Source organism: Eucyclogobius newberryi, unplaced genomic scaffold (genome assembly GCF_026437365.1).
Source record: "Eucyclogobius newberryi isolate DKJ021-1_F unplaced genomic scaffold, fEucNew1.0.hap1 SCAF_13, whole genome shotgun sequence".
NCBI classification, from domain to species: Eukaryota; Metazoa; Chordata; class Actinopteri; order Gobiiformes; family Gobiidae; genus Eucyclogobius; species Eucyclogobius newberryi.
In genome coordinates, this window is record NW_027315757.1 from 19,875,375 (window position 1) to 19,893,173 (window position 17,799).

At 37.8% G+C, this 17,799-nt stretch overlaps 1 protein-coding gene across 1 annotated transcript in view; it reads right to left on the reverse strand.

Moving 5' to 3' along the window:
• Positions 1–17,799, reverse strand: part of fam83fa (family with sequence similarity 83 member Fa) — a 96,596-nt gene that overhangs the window by 11,600 nt on the left and 67,197 nt on the right. The window contains exons 3-4 of the mRNA XM_072442875.1: positions 6,887–7,054; positions 1,231–1,352 (exon numbers count right to left, since the gene is read on the reverse strand). Of these exons, the coding sequence (XP_072298976.1) occupies positions 1,231–1,352; positions 6,887–7,054 (290 nt within the window). The remainder of the gene's footprint in view (positions 1–1,230; positions 1,353–6,886; positions 7,055–17,799) is intronic.

Consider the following 17,799-nt stretch of genomic DNA (forward strand, 5'->3'; position numbering starts at 1 on the left):
TTTTGTATGTGTTTATACCTTCTTGTTGCAATAAAAAAAAAAAAAAGAAGGAAAAAGCCTCAGAACTCCTGCCATGGATGCAATAAATGAATATCTTTGTGATATAATTTTGGCAGAGGGAGAAAAAAGCAAAAAAACAACAACAATAAAGGTCTGGACTGACATAATAACAACATTAATTAGACCAATGGGAAAAATTTACAAATTTGATCAACTTTGGGCGAGATGGGACAAGTACGTTGGACTTGTTGTGCCGTCATTTTATTAATATTTTATCTAATCGTGCCATTATTATTTTTTATTATTTGCATTATTATTTTTGTTTTCCAGTTGTGGTTCTTGGGTTTCTTGTTTTTTCCTGTTTTGTGTGATATTAAGTCGAAAAATGTGAAGAAAAAATAGTGATCTGCAGGGGGAGCTTTACTTAGTTTAGCGCTTTAATGCCGAGTCAGACCCGTTTGGAGTTACATGACATTCGACAGACGCAGATTTACTTTTCTATTCCAGTTGTTTCAGGCGTTATATCCAATGCATCCACTTATAATGCCGTTTGTTAAATTATTCATGCCTACAAGTTTCTCACACAGAATGAACAAGAGGATATATTTGTAGATTCATCAGAATATTATTCGTACACAGCGTCTCTGTACATTCAAGTCAATGTTATGTATATATGAATGTTTGCATTATGTTGCCACAAGGGGTAATCAAATAAAATAATAAAGTGCTGTAGTCAATAAAGAAGTAATTAGGATTTTTTTTATGTGACTGTTCAAAACAACACAAAAAAGTGTTTAAAAATATTCCAGTCAAACATGTACTAGAAAGGTTACATAGTGCACCTTTACTGTACCTAATGGAGTGTGTTGCAAAGTCTCGGATTAATTCATAACAACCACTAACGTACAAATAATTATTTTTAACGCAGTATATACCGTATTTTCCGGACTATAAGTTGCACCTTTTTTCATAGTTTTGGCCGGGGTGCGACTTATACTTATATCTATACTTATACTTATATACTTACACTCTGAAGCGACTTAAATGTGACATTATTTGTTATTTTCATACTTGCAACTGCATTTCATACTCCAGTGCGACTTATATATGTTTTTTTCATCTGTATAATGCATTTTTTGGCTGGTGCGACTTATAGTAAGGAAAATACGGTACATTGGCAACTGGACTTGAGTGTTTTTGTTGTTGTTGTTGTTGTTGTTTGTTGCTCACCTGTAAGACCCGAACATGACCTTCTCCCCGTCCACGAGCATGTACTTGGAGCAGAGTGAGCCGGGCAGCTTCCCGTGGGACAGGGCCAGACCGGAGCCTCTCACCAGACGCACACGCAGGTTCTGTCGGGACGGAAACGCACACGCTTCAGCAAACACGCCAACTATTACTGCACACCATTCGACAACAGCGCCCCTCCAGCCATGTGGGAGCGACTGCGCTGACGTGATGGTTGTCGCCGCGGGGGCTTTAGTTTGCTGGAAGATTTCTCATGGGAAAATGGTCAAATTGCTTAAGAAACAGATTTTTGCGAAATGTCAGTCACTTTTTAGAACAATGTATGACTTGTCGGTGTAATCCCTCATTCGTCCAGGCGTGTTCCATAGTAGAAAAAGCTTCAGTTGTAGTCATCTGGACTCAGTTTGAAAAAATAGACGTTTCGACTCTCATCCAAGAGTCATTGTCAATAAAAGAATTTAGATCGAGAACTCCGATATTAAGTCAAGGAAGCTATTTTTGTTAAAAAAGAAAGACCTTCTTTAAACAGAAATGGAGGGCTAAGGTTTAATCTTCCTGTTATTTATAATGGGTTACTGAACCCCTGGAAAGGTAGAGGACCAGGACCAGGACATTTATATGTTAATCAGGTACTCAGGGTGGTTGAGCCAGGGTCTCACAAAGACAAAGAGGATTCTAATAGCCCATTAAGATTCTGAATAGGCTAGCTCGGTAGATACAAGGGGGGAGTTTCTGTTGAAACAAACAACTCTTTCTACTTCAGGAAGGCTCCTCCCAATGGGCGGGTCTTACCACAGAACAGTATTAATATCGGAGTTCTCGATCTAAATTCTTTTATTGACAATGACTCTTGGATGAGAGTCGAAACGTCTATTTTTTCAAACTGAGTCCAGATGACTACAACTGAAGCTTTTTCTACAATGTATGACTTGATTGAACATGTAGCTCAGTCTGTAGCGTGCTCGTCCTCTGATCCGAAGGGCGGAGGCTTCTAATCCGCTCCAGATGAATAGTATTTAAGAGTTTGAAGTTTGCATGTTTCTCTTTGTATACGTGCGTCTGGAGTTCAACAGTGACGGCGCATCTGGAAGTTAATGTCCCATTTCTTCCATAAACTGTCAAAGACTAAATGTATACGGACGATTAAAAGCTTGTTCTGGGCTAGTCGGCTATTTGGAACGAACACAAAATCCATACTTCTATTTAAAATATGTTTCTGAAGCTGCTAACTTGCTAAAACTGAATTAAACTGAATTGAAGTTTTAAATGTGTGCTTTTTGACCGAAAAAGCGCATATCGGTTTAGCCTTCGCCGATCCTTTAATATTTCCGTTTTTCAAATTATAACCTTTTTTTTTATTATTATTATCACTATATTATTCAGGTCCATTTCCTCCAGGTATTTCTCCACCAACTCAAAACACGCACAATAAGATGAAATCCTCCAGTTACGTTAGCCCTGACCCAGGCTCCTGACACATTCTCCAGCGAAAGGAAGGATGACCGGTGGAAATGACTGGTCAGAGCACTCAACCACCAACATGAAGGTAATAAGAATAATGTCACATCGGCGCTTTGAAAGGCTTCGATAAGTGTATGGCATTATTATTATTCATTACTATTATAATTATTACGAGTTTTGTATTATTATATTACAATTCAGTATTATTATTACTATGATTTGTTGTGATTTATTATTATTATTACTACTATGATTTGTTATGATTTACTATTACTGTTACTGTTACTGCCGTCGTCGTTATTTACTATGATTTGTTGTCATTATTTTTGTGGTTATTTTTGTTATTATTATTAGTTATTATTATGATTTATTAGTATTACTATGATTCGTTATTATTATTATTACTAGTTGTTGTTATTATCATTATTATGTATTATTATTATCATAATTAAATCATTATTTATTATTATCATAATACATCTACAAGTATCAATACTAATACATTTGTTATGATCTCAATAAGAGAAAATGTCCTCTGAATCTCGCTGACTCGTGTCTTTTCATTCCCCGCTTGAATAAACGTCTGTCAGTGCATCGTTTATCACGGTTGGAAATACGACGTGCCTTGACAAACACGGCAGTCACGCCTTCGGCTAAACACACGGATTAAATACACGGATTAAACACACGGAGCCCTGTTTGCTTAAAGGGAAGAGACCGGGACGAGCACAACACGTGTCACGGGGAAACTTACTCATCGTTATCCACCGCTCCGGCTCATGTTTTGATGATTCAGAAGACATTAACGCTATATCAGCCTTTTCTCTCACACGTGCAGCTAAATATGATCAATCTGGAGTTTTGTCCAATCACAGCAGCCAAAGTCAGACGGAAAAAAGAAGGAAATGTTTTTAAATCTAAATGCTTCTGTAGCTTCATCCCTACCATTTCTTACGCTTTGCACTGAGTTAGCGAACGTTAACACTGTATTTTCTGGACAATAAGTCACACCTTTTTTCATAGTTTTGGCCGGGGTGAGATTTATACTCCAGAGCGACTTATGTGATATTATTCGTTATTTTCACACTGACAACCACAAGAGGGCGCTCTAGGCTCTAAGCGACGCAGAAGAAGAATCTGCACTTCCTCTACCTCCAGAGTTTGTGTCAAGAAATGAGACATACACCGATGCTATTCCTTAAAACATAGAGAACACATTTCAACTTAGAATATGAAACGACAGAGAAATATCAGACATTTGTATGGCATGCATTGGAGAAAACGCCGGGACTGCGTCAGCCAGGCTCTTGTAAGCAGCCTGGCTGACCCTCCTGCGTCTCACACCGTTTTTTCCCATGCTGGTTGGTTTTATTAGATATTCTGGAATAGGCGGGTCACATTTCTCATTGGTCAGCTTCACATCAAGGCACTTGATTTACAGCTGGTATTTTTCCTAGAGATCAAGCCTTGGGTAAACATTACCCAAACTCCTCTGGGCTGTCACACCCCCCCTGGGGCAACATTCTTTACGACACCTTCACAAACAAATGCTGTCACACACCCGTTTTTCTCTTACTAATGATACAGATAAAATATCACTATTATGCAGATAAAATACATCACAGAAATATAATCATATATTCACATTTTATCACAGTTTTTGGAATTGTTTAGAAGTGACACAGAGGAAGAAGAATTCAATGGATTTAGTGATTTGGGGTAATACTGATGCTTTGGTAAACTTGTTAGCATGTTCTTTATGCTATAGTTCTCTGAATAACTGTTAAGGCCCGTACACGCCGCGACGGCCGAATCGCGCCAGACGCGCGTTCTCGACGCCCCGGACTCCGTAAAATACACCCGAGTGGTCCTGCCACTTATAGTCCGGAAAATACGGTATTCATATTTGATCGTTTGAGTAATGACAAGCCATTTAACTAGTACTTCTACAATAATATGTCTACTATAACTACTAAGTTTTACTGCCCTCTCAGCCTGTGTTACCCCGCTTGGGCTCTCAACAGAGTGAAGAGAACCAAGAAGCAGGACAAAAGGGAAACTGAACAGAGAAGGAAGGGTGTTTCTATCCCTTATGTGTCTGGCCTGTCGGAAAAACTGCAGAGAATTTTTAGACAACACGAAGTCCCTGTTTATTTTAAACCAGGAAACACTTTAAGACAAAAACTGGTTCACCCTAAGGACAAGTTGCCGACTCAAAAACAGAGCAATGTAGTTTATTCGATCCAATGCAGTAAAGAAAGTTGTAAAGAACGGTACATAGGTGAGACCAAACAGCCTCTACACAAGAGGCTCTATCAGCACAGAAGAAATACAAGTTCAGGACCTCAGAGCGCCGTGCATCTCCATCTTGAAGCCTCTAATCACTCGTTTGAAGACGGTGAGGTGAAGGTTTTAAGCAGGGAGAAAAGATGGTTTGAAAGAGGAGTCAAGGAAGCTATTTTTGTTAAAAAAAAAAAAAAGACCTTCTTTAAACAGAAATGGAGGGCTAAGATTCAATCTTCCTGGAATCTATAATGGTTTACTGAACCCCTGGAGAGTTAGAGGACCAGGGAATTTAGATGTTAATCAGGTACTCAGGGTGGGTGAGCCAGGGTCTCTCAAAGACAAAGGGGAGACTAATAGCCCATTAAAGGGTTGAATAGGCTCGGTAGATACAAAGGGGGGAGTTTCTGTTGAAACAAACAAATCTTTCCTCTTCAGGAAGGCTCCGCCCAATGGGCTGGACTTACCACAGAATAGTACAAATATCAGAGTTCTCGACCTAAATTCTTTTATTGACAATGACTCTTGGATGAGAGTCGAAACGTCTAATTTTTCTAACTGAGTCCAGATGACTACAACTTAAGCTTTTTCTACATTTACTTGATATACTCCAACCATTTATCATACAGCATCAAACGTGACATTTTACGGAAAACGTCTTTGTATTTTGCCTCCTAATTGTCCACTTCCTCTCCCTGAACAGAGCCATTCTTACCAGAAACACTCACTCTTTTTGTCACTTCACTGAGTATACGGTTACCCATAAGCACTAGGGGCCTGCTCCCGGACGCTCTGAATGTGCATTTGGAGGGCAGTGAAAAGGGCCCGTTTACAGCGCGATCGGGTGACACGGCGGGGTTAGCCTCGGAGTCGCTAACCGAAGCTAACGGGAGATAAGCTGTGTCACAAGTGCAGGTGGAATAACATCTGTGCCTCTGATCTAGGCCAGTGTTTACTTACACTTTCTAAAAGGTGCACTGCGAGAAGTTCCTGTCGCCGCCGGTTACGGGTCGTCATTATCATTTTTTATAAATATCGGATTTAGATTGATTAAGCGCTGCAAATTATTTTCAACATTTTGGCTGATTTACTGCTCTATTCTATTCTAGTTTAGATCTAATTTATTTATTCATATTTTATTTTAGTTTATGTTTTAATTATATTTTAGTTTTATTTTATGTATTAGTTATATTTTAGTTTTATTATTGTTATTGTTTTAAATTATTATTTATTTCATTTTATAATTTTATTAATTATAAGTTATCACAAGAGGAGCATCATACAAACTAGTCTGAGTCAAGTTTAGGACATTTATTATTTGCCCGTTAAGTTATTACCGTATTTTCCGGACTATAGAGGAAGTGCAGATTCTTCTGCGTCGCTCAGAGCCTACAGCGCCTTCTTGTGGTTGCCAGTGTGAAAATAACTAATAATATCACATATAAATCGCACCCCGGCCAAAACTATGAAAAAAGGTGCGACTTGTAGTCCAGAAAATACGGTAGTTAGTTTATTTGTTTGTTTATCTGTGTAATATTTAGCATTTGAGGGACGGCGTGTTACAAAAAGGTCATGGCAAAACACTTTGATACCAGCATTGTCCGTTTTATCCGTCTGTATAAAATAAATATACCTTCCCAAAACGAGGAGAATATGTTTGTTTCTCAAACTTTTCACACCAAGTTCCACGGAAGAATATAGAAGATAAAAACGCTTTCAGTTTTTTCTTCTCTATTGTGCATTTTTTGGCTGGTGCGACTTAGTCCGGAAAATACGGTAAGCCAATAAGTGACATGCATCCTCAAAGTCAATTCGATACATTTGAGATTGAGTGTAAAGATCTCCAGCGTCTCTTTGGGGGGAACACTGAACCAAAGCCCTCGTGGCGTCTCACCCTCAGGTGCACAGCGTTGATCTGGAGCCTGGAGCACATGTCAAGGAAGTGAGGGACTCCGCCCGCGTCCAGGACGATGTAAACGGCCACCGAGCGACGCGACGAGGCGTCCAACAGGTCCTGGAGGATCTGCAGGTCTGTGAGCAGGTCCATCGCGATTGCCAGCACCTGAAACAAACAGTATTTATTATATTTACAGTGATACGGGCTGCAGTTTCAGGTATTTATCAGTGTTTCCCCCAGCCCTATTTAGCGTAGCGGGCTGATACGCCCATATCCTGAATCAATCCAAAGTCGCGACACTGCCCTAACGACGTATCAGCTGTGCGTCGCGGCCGATAGTTCGGTAAAGTTAGCGTCATATTCACAGATTTGGACTTCCGAGGTCAGCCAAGCAACTACAACCTTGTTTTTAAAAATCAAATGCGTATTTTAGGCGCAGCGAATTACACTGCTCCGAATGTGCAGCCGGAGCCAAAACGAGTGCTTAAGGACCGTCATCCAATGTGCATTCAGAGACGAGACGAGTGCTTAGGGACCGTCATCGAATGTGCAGCAGGAGCGGAGACGAGTGCTTAGGGACCGTCATCAAAAAGCAAAACCAAAACTGGAAACGTTTTATAGCTGGAATGGAACGTCAAATAGAGCGATACAATTTGAATAAGAGTAAATACACCATGATGGACGCCACGAAAACCTTTATTTTTCCATATGAAGCTTTATTTGTGTTTATTTATGGAATATGATGTAATATGAAAATTAATCTTTAATAGCTTTTTAAATATTTAATGTAGGGTCACCAAATTCACAGCACTTATCAATAATGGTAATATCTATCTACTACCACCTTTATTTTACCCATCAGAAGCATACTACATGTTTTAATGATGAAATATGATAAATTATGGATATCAATCTTCAATAACTTTTTTATTGTTGGAACACCAAATTGTGTTTTCAGTAGCATTATTTTTTTCTTCTGTTGTGTGTTTTATAAATCACGTTTCTCTTGAATAGTTAAATACATATTTTTTTGTATTTATTTATGTATTTTCTTTTGTTGTTGTGTGTTTGATAAATTACTTTACAAATTGGACTACGTTGGACCTTCCCTGAATAGTTAAATAAATGACAAATTAGTCGTTTTTTGAAATTGTTATTTTGTTTTTCTTCTTTGGCTGGTGCGACTTATACTCCAGCGCGACTTCTATATGTTTGTTTGTTTTTCTTCTCTATTGTGCATTTTTTGGCTGGTGCGACTTATATAAATACGGTATTAGCTTAGAATATGTTTTTGTTCTCATTGTTCTTTAGAAATCCACAGAACAAAAGGTTGTAAAGATTAGACTCGAGTCATTGTCGCGTCGCTGTCTTATCTCCTTCTGTTTGCTTTGCGTCTTAAGGCAATAACTTAGCGTCTTAACGTCCAGGAGCAGCAGATTCAAAAGGTTAATAATGTTTTACGAGCTCTATAAGCGTCACAGAGGAACATGTTTGAGTAATGAAAGCTCTGTATGCAAATCCAACCGCCCCATTACGAACAGACAAGGAGGTTTTACCAGTTTGTACTCGTGCCAAATCCAACGCGGCCGATTCGCTTCCAGAGAAAAGGTGAAAAGTGGGTCACGGGCTCGGCGGCGGTGGCCAACGCTCGCCCGATCGGGTGTCGGGTCAAGGGTTTTGATGTCATTATAGGAAATTGATCAGATGGACTGTCAAAAACTGATCAAAAACTGGTTTGAATCGATGCTTGATTTTTATATATTTATTTATTTTTAACTGTAAATTGGACAAGGATCGTTTTTTGATAGTTTTATCAACGTGATCGATCAGAACGACAGTAAGATACATAAGACGAATTCTGATTTCCTGACTATAAGTCGCACCAGCCAAAAAATGCATAATAGAGAAGAAAAAATCATATATGTAGGTCGCATTTTTTGGGTAACATTAACAGTTATTCAGATAACTATAGCATAAAGAACATGCTAACAAGTTTACCAAAGCATCAGTATTACCCCAAATCACTCAATCCACTGAATTCTTCCTCCTCTGTGTCACTTCTAAACAACTCCACAAACTCCAGAGGAAGAGGAAGTGCAGATTCTTCTTCTGCGTCGCTCAGAGCCTAGAGCGCCCTCTTGTGGTTGTCAGTGTGAAAATAACGAAAAATATCACATACAAGTCGCTCTGGAGTATAAGTCGGTCAAAACTATGAAAAAAGGTGCGATTTATAGTCCGGGAAATACGGTAATTTTTGTTGAAAATGAGTTTTCTACGTTGATTTTTTAAACTACTCCTTTCTTTTTAATAAACAATTACAAAACAAGCAGTTGTTTACATTTTATTTGAATTTAGTTCATAGTATTGATGTTTATTATAACATTTACATTTTAATCAAACTCTTTTTACTTTTAATGTAAGCGTCGGAGTCGACAAAAAAGTGATTATTGTTTTAACGTGGTATCGTAATGTTTTCCTTGGTATCAACGTTGCAGTTTATCTTTCTGATCAAAGCTTCATCCACAGAAGATATAAATATAACTGCGAAACTGATAAATGTTTAATGCTATAGTTAATCACATGTACATTCTCGTTTACATGTTTATATCGTGATAGTTTGAACCGTTTGCGACGCTTTAAAAACCCTGGCTTTCGTCCCGTGTCTTTGGAGCGCTCGGACCTGCCCAACACGTCGGACTGGCCCGCCCACTGAAGCCGTGACGTTTCAGACTTTCAAATAAAAACAAAAGGAAGTTCCTCCCGAGTTCTTTTTTTTTTTTTAAACCCTACAACCGTTAAAAAGATAAGCCACGCCCACAATCACAAAGACTCGATTCGTAAAAAAGCCCAAGGTGTAATTAGCCTCGGCTCAAGAACTCGTTTTTCCAGGCGAACACAAACGCAGAGTCAATATCAGCCGCTGTAAATGAATTATAAAAATGAATCATAAAGACGTTTTACTGCCTCTGAAAGTGACTGTAAAGTGGGACAAAAAAAAATCTATGGAGACAAATCTGATATATATGTTTTTTTCTTCATTTTGTTGACATTTTAGAGCAGAAATAATACAGATATCGTATTAAGCATTCGAGTAAACTAGATTTTTTACAGGCAAATGGTGTAAAAATTCAAATTACGCCTAATTTGTTTTTGCAAATAAAACTGTAATGAATCAAGAATAGAAGTTTTAATGTCCAGAATAAATCTATGAATTATTATTTCATTTATTAAAAAACGCAAACAGCTTTGGGCGCAGGTTCAGTTTAAATGGGGAGAGAGCAAATGAACCAAAAGAACAAACAAAAGTAGAAGTTTTGTGCTAGTTTACACTTGTACTCTGCTTAATCTTTGACAAAACAGTCTCGACCTTTGTCTTTCATCACAAACACGTGACACTCGCTTTGGTTTCCGGGTAAAGACAGTTAAGTTGGCACCGATCCCAGAATGCTTCACTTCACTAGAACCTGGCACGGAGAACGATGACATCACAATCAAATATACAGCGTGATATTGACTTCAGTGCCAGGACTAAATGGTTAAAGCACATTCATAATCATAGTAATAGTAATAATGATGACAGTAATATTAACAACATGTGCAGTCAATGATAACAACGTAATGCACTATTATAACAAATCTTTATTATATTTAAGTTTTTTTTGTTTTTTTCAATGCCACGTTTAAATTGACAAGACAAGTGCAGTTTCCCAGTTCAAATCAATCACTCTTGTTATGGGAGTTACACTTCAGGGTGTTGTGACCACAGCAGACTGAACCAGAGCTGACCAAAACCAAGACTGAAGCAGGTCTAAACCAGGACTAAACCAGGACTAAACCAGGACTAAACCAGGTCTAAACCAGGTCTAAACCAGGACTAAACCAGGTCTAAACCAGGACTAAACCAGGTCTAAACCAGGACTAAACCAGGACTAAACCAGGTCTAAACCAGGTCTAAACCAGGACTAAACCAGGTCTAAACCAGGACTAAACCAGGACTAAACCAGGACTAAACCAGGTCTAAACCAGGACTAAACCAGGTCTAAACCAGGTCTAAACCAGAACTAAACCAGGTCTAAACCAAGACTAAACCAGGTCTAAACCAAGACTAAACCAGGTCTAAACCAAGACTAAACCAGGACTAAACCAGGTCCAAGCCAGGTCCAAGCCAGGACTTAACCAGGTCCAAACCAGGACAAAACCAGGACTAAAGCAGGTCTAAAAACAGTTACTATGGTGAGATTTGACAATATTTCCGTTTTCAGTTTAATTTTTTCAAACAAAATAATTTGCCTCGACCCAAAGGTCTAAAAACCCTGGTCTAGATATTGCTGTACTCTAGTACAAAAACGTTAAACCTGAAGCAGACTTTTTCTTCACATAAATGTTTGTACTTTAATGCATGTAAGGCCTCCTTCTTACTTCTCCACATGTACATTTCCCCTTTGATATAGTTTTTCTATTTCAAATGGACCAAAAGTACAATTATGTTGTCGAGCATCGCAGCACACAGCGGGAGGTCTGGAACATTAACGCACTTTCTCTACAATTAATTGCAAGTCACACTTTTCCTTTTATATCAGTCAAACCTTATAGCTTAGTTTCAAGGAGAACAGAAGCGCGCAACAAACGGGCAGATATTCAGAGAAATGTGTTATAATCTCAGAGTCTATTGTAATATAAGAGACAAACTGGCCAGATATTGTGTCAAAAAGGACATAAAAGTGACATTTCTGAGTTTAACTGGGCAGTGTTTACATTTGTGTGAAACTTGAACCTCAACCAGGACATTAATTCCACGCGTTTGTCTCCAGTAGATTAGACTACTGTAACGGCCGCTCACTGGTCTCTCCAAACGAGCTGTAAAACAGCTGCAGTACATCCAGAACGCTGCTGCTCGGGCCTGACTAGAACCAGGAAGTATGATCACATTAGTCCTGTTCTCAGGTCTCTCTGCACTGGCTCCCTGTGGCTCAGAGAATAGACTTTAAAGCAGCTCTGCTTGTGTACAAGTCTCTCCGTGGCCTAGCACCAAAGTACATCTTGGATATGTTAGTGCCATATGAACCATCTCGGACTCTGAGGACCTCAGGGACCGGTCTCCTGCTGGTGCCCAGAGTCAGGACTAAACATGGGGAATCTGCGTTTCAGTTTTATGCAGCTAAAATCTGGAACAGTCTTCCTGAAGATGTGAGACAGGCTTCTACTCTGACAATGTTCAAATCTAAGCTAAAAACTGTTTTGTTTAGCTGCGCATATGACTGAAACAATTTTTTCTTTGCACTCTTCTCTTTTGTTTGTGATTTTATTAGTTTAGAAAATCAGTTGGATTGATAATTTTCAATTTAGTTAATTTTATTGTAGTTAATTTTTTTCTTTGCACTCTTCTTTTGTTTGTGATTTTATTAGTTTAGAAAATCAGTTGATTGATAATTTTTAATTTAGTTAATTTTATTGTATTTCTGTAATTTCTTTGTGATTTGAATGCATTTTTCCTGCTGTGTGAAGCACTTTGAATTGCCTTGTGTATGAAATGTGCTCTACAAATAAACTTGCCTTGCCTTAATGTCATGTTTTAGCACATTTCAGCACATTTTATTGGGATTAGAGCTGAAGTCGACCCAAAAATGATTCATTGATGAGTTGACAATAAAAAAAAAGTTGTATTTTGAAAAAACAAAAAACAAAAACTTTATAACAAAGACAGTGGCATTATTAAAGTGCCCCCTACAGGTCGGAGGACTAACTGAACTAAAACGCAGATAGATATTTTGAATTTAATGTTTGTAATTAATGACATCACACTAGGAAATTACCCAGCTAACACTGGGTCACAATGTTTTAAAAGTGTGACTAGTAAGGCAAGGCAAGTTTATTTGTAGAGCACATTTCATACACAAGGTAATTCAAAGTGCTTCACACAGCAGGAAAAATGCATTAAAATCACAAAGAAATTACAGAAACAGAAATACGATAAAATTAACTAAATAAAAAAAATAATAATAAAAAAACACCTAGCCACAAAGGGTAACGTGTTTTCGGAGTCCAACTCCTTTTTAAATCAGTCCAACTGATGGTACGTACTATTACAAGTCCAACGTGTTTCGGAGTCCAACTCCCTTTTAAATCAGTCCAACTGATTGTCTAAACTAATGAAATCACATAAAAGAGAAGAGTGCAAATAAAAATCCTTTCAGTCATATTCGCAGCTAAACAAAACAGTTTTTAGCTTAGATTTGAACATTGTCAGAGTAGAACCTGTCTCACTTCAGGAAGACTTTTCCAGATTTTAGCTGCATAAAACTGAAACGCAGATTCCCCATGTTTAGTCCTGACTCTGGCACCAGCAGGAGGCCGGTCCCTGAGGTCCTCAGAGTCCGAGATGGTTCATATGGCACTAACATGTCCGAGATGTACTTTGGTGCTAGGCCATGGAGAGACTTGTACACAAGCAGAGCTGCTTTAAAGTCTCTTCTCTGAGCCACAGGAGCCAGTGCAGAGACCTGAGAACAGGACTAATGTGATGGTACTTCCTGTTTCTTGTCAGGACCCGAAAAATTCGCTCTCAAATAGTAAAAATATTTGAGAGCGAATTTATTTTGTTGAATTGATGTTAAGAATGTCAAAAAAGTAGTTTCTTTGTGTAAATTCTGCATACACTTTGACTGGAATGAGTCATGTCCCTGGTGTGATGTCACTTCCTGTCATTTTCTACAGATTTTTCAACATTTCCTCCTCAAATACCTGCTCGATTGGTGAAAATTATCATTTGTATGTACGACGATGACGGGAATCACTAACTTCTTGCGTTACAACAAAAATCTGCATTTTAACACTATTAATTTTAGCTTTAACGTCTGCTGCAAATGTTAATGGAGAATGACATCTGAAACCCAACATTTATTTGGACGATTACAGCGTAATCCGACACTAATCCAAAAATTCACCTTTTCCCAATTAGTTAGACTGATCTTGACCTTTATTAGAACTATCATAACAACACATTGAAACATAAAGAAAGCACTATAACTTTGTGTTGAAAAAAGTGTATTATTGTCCATATTATTATTATTATTATTATTATTGTTGTGGTATTGAAATCTGTATCGAGCTTATTCCCATTCCCATTATTGTCTTAGCTTTTTAATCACATTTTTGTTTAGCTTGTTTTGTTCATTGCACATGAGATTCTAATTTACATATCTCAGAAACGTTGCTAAAATATACATTTTTTGTACATCTCGCTCCTTTAGTTGTAAAAGACGTGCTTTCCTTTTGCGTGCAGAGTTTTTTCAACAGGAATTCAGTCCCGTTTTAAAGTAAATCCTCGTTCCAAACCTCCAATGAACGAGCAATGACAGATTTATACAATTTATTAATACATTTGACGTTTGAAGATAAGATAATAAGGTTGTTGTGGGTGAACAGGTTAATATGTTGATAAAGTCAGTCTGATTTTTTGACATATTTCTGGAATTCTAAGACGCTACGGAGCCACTTTCCTCCTCTTTTATGTCAGCGAGTCACTGTTTAAGAAGGTTGACGAACAAAAACAGGATTTTCCAAACTTTTCACACAACAAATGTCAAAAATCAACAACAACGTGAACAAGAATCTCCCTAAAATATAAATCGTATTCATAAAACGTGTGCAAACTAGTGGAATAATATTTGAATTGTTCATTTTAAAGGCGCACTTTGTCTGGAGATGTGGTATTGCTTGGCCCAGAATCCTCCACAATATGACATTAAACATATTCATCTCTATGGAAAGAAGTGGGAAAAGTCAGATCTGCGGAGAGGCGAGCGTGTTCGCACAGTGAGTAAGCATGATTTCCAAGGGATATTTGAGTGACGAAAAGGCCAGATATAAAATAAAAAGTATTTAAATATGATTTGATAAATAAACAAACCTTCGCTAACAACATTAATAACATAAACAGTGAGTATTTATAAATAGTTTATTATTGATGAATTTTTTTAAAATTATTTGTGGATTTTAATTTAAAGCAAAACTAAGTAACTCTGGCGATAGAGCTCCCCCTGCAGGTCCTTGTGAAAATACATTGTTTTCTTACGGTATTTATGATAATAATAATCATATAATCACACACAAAAACATTTCACGTTGCCAAACAGAAAAAAAAGAGCCAGGGTTTCTCAGGAGAGTTATCTTGGGCTGGTTTACCGCTCAAAAACAGCAGGGGGCGACGACAGGCACTTCAAACGCCCCAAATTACATACTTTGTTCTGCTTTAAATAATACCAGTTTCTTTGTTATGAATGTCTTGTTTTATGGCCTGGTTATGTTAATTTAATTCCGATTGATTATTGCAGCCCTAGAGACAAGCAGTTAACTTACCCCGCCCCTGAAAAGTTACAGCGCACCCCTTAATTTGACACAACGTCCCACTTTTAGTCTGCGTCAAGTGTTCAAATGGATTAAAAAAAGTTCAAAATGAGTGCCGTAAGTCATTAAAATCACCTGGTGTTGATTAAATGATAAAAAGCTGACATAAATATTCGGAGCCTAAACAAGGTCTTGCACAACAAAAAACAGGACTTTAATAATAACAGGACTGACCGTGTTGCACACCTGAACCGACCACGACCTTCAACACGTCACACGAGCCGCGGTTTATATGCAAATTCAGAGCAGATGAAGTACATAATCTATCGCTCACTTTTCCAAATGGTACAAACAGAGAAGGAGAAAAACGTGTCATAAATCTGGTGTAATCAAGGTGTCAAAACTCCGACTCAGGTTTAGCGATTAACTGAGCATAAACAAGTCAATTAAACCTGACGCGGACGAAATAGAAAGTGGAAAACTGCGGCAAAAAGTTAAACGTGTCCACGCAGCTTTACGGAGGGTTCAGACTTGTCGTTATTTGGTGCTAAATCGAGCTCTTTTCAGTCTCGGTGCGGACTTGGTTTTGGTTCTGTTATAGTCTAGGTTTGGTCCTGGTTTGGTCCTGGTTTGGTCCTGGTTTGGTCCTGGTTTGGTCCTGGTTTGGTCCTGGTTTGGTCCTGGTTTGGTCCTGGTTTGGTCCTGGTTTGGTCCTGGTTTGGTCCTGGTTCTGTTATAGTCCATGTTTAGTCCAGGTTTAGTCCTGGTTTGGTTCTGTTATAGTCCTTGTTTAGTCTAGGTTTAGTCCTGGTTAAGTCCTGGTTAAGTCCTGGTTAAGTCCTGGTTAAGTCCTGGTTAAGTCCTGGTTAAGTCCTGGTTTAGTCCTGGTTTAGTCCTGGTTTAGTCCTGGTTTAGTCCTGGTTTGGTTCCAGCTTTGATGCAGTGAACACGCCCAAAACTAAGATAATACCAACATTTTTGCTTTGCAGAAATCATGGGCAATTCAGCAAAAAACAAATTCAACAAATTGAAAAGGATTAATTTGAATAAGTATTGACGATCTGAAACCATTGAATTATGTTAAGATGTGATCAAAAATCCGAATATAGAAATATTTCAACAACAAAACATTCCCAAAAATAGTCGTGCCATGTCGTCTTTCTTTCCACACCGTTTGACTTTTTAACTTTTCAAAACTTTAACTTGTGCATTCTTCTATTAAGACGGAAGTTTTTTTTTTTAATCTATCATTCATGAATCACGTTTATGTTATGATTTCATATTGTGTTCTTTGTATTTCGTACGCACAGACCTTCAACAGGGACGAGGGGGCTTTTACCTTCACTCGCTCCTCCAGAGACCCTTTAATATTAAAAAGAAGACATTTCCAGACATCATAAAACAAACTAACTTCCTGCATCCAAATGGATCATAAAAGTACAAACACCATTTATTTACATTCAACTCACTCATTTGACACTTATTCATGTGTTATTATATTCTAAAGCGTCAGCCGCCGTGTCCAAGTCGTTTCCCGTGTGGATCAGTAAAGTTTGTGGATTCACAGTTTGAGACTAAACCCAAAACTAAACCCGGACTAAACCCGGACTAAACCCGGACTAAACCCGGACTAAACAAGGACCGGAACTGGACCAAACCAAGTCTGGACTAAAAAGACTCAATTTAGGACCATATAACGACAGATGTGAAGCCCAAGTCTAACAAACCCAACATTTAAACTGTAACTAAACTTGGACTAAACCTAGAACTAAACCAGGACCAAACCAAGTCTACATCCGAACTAAACTGGGCTTGAACCTGGACCAAACAAGTGTGAACGTGTGTGAGGTCTCATTTATTAACATTAATGTTTCTCCTCCTGGAAATAATAATGCTAATAATATTAATGATGATAATAATGATAATAAATATAATAATAATAATAATAATAATGATGATAATACTGATGATGATAATAATAATAAAGATAATAATAATGATAATAACAAATATGATAATAATAATAAAGATGATAATAATAATAATAATGATAATAATAAATATGATAATAACAACAATAAAGATAATAATAATAATAATAAAGATAATAATAGAAATAAAACAAGAAGGACAAAAAAGCTAGGTCTAGATACATTTCCCTTTACAATTCCATTTAAACACAACGACATATGCATAATCGCTCGTAGTTTTATAAGAGCTTTTCTAGCAAGAGTGTTTTTGTTTTTTTTACATTTTTTATAAGTTATCCGTTCTTTTACTTCTGTATCTACTTTGTGTTGCAACACTGGAATGTCCCTATTGTGTGGACAAATAAAGGCTTATCTTAGTAACAGTAGTATCTGGGTACGATCACTCGACTGTCGCTTGAGGCGAGTGCCAAAAATAGTCTACGCTCGTTTTTTTAAGTGAGCTACATCTTGCCAAGACAAACGGAATGCCTTATTTGGCTTCCTTTTACTTTATATTTCCTTCTCCAGTGCAGAGGTGTGTGTGAAGCTTGTACCGACCTGCCCGTCAATAATCAACTGATAAATGCTTTGTAA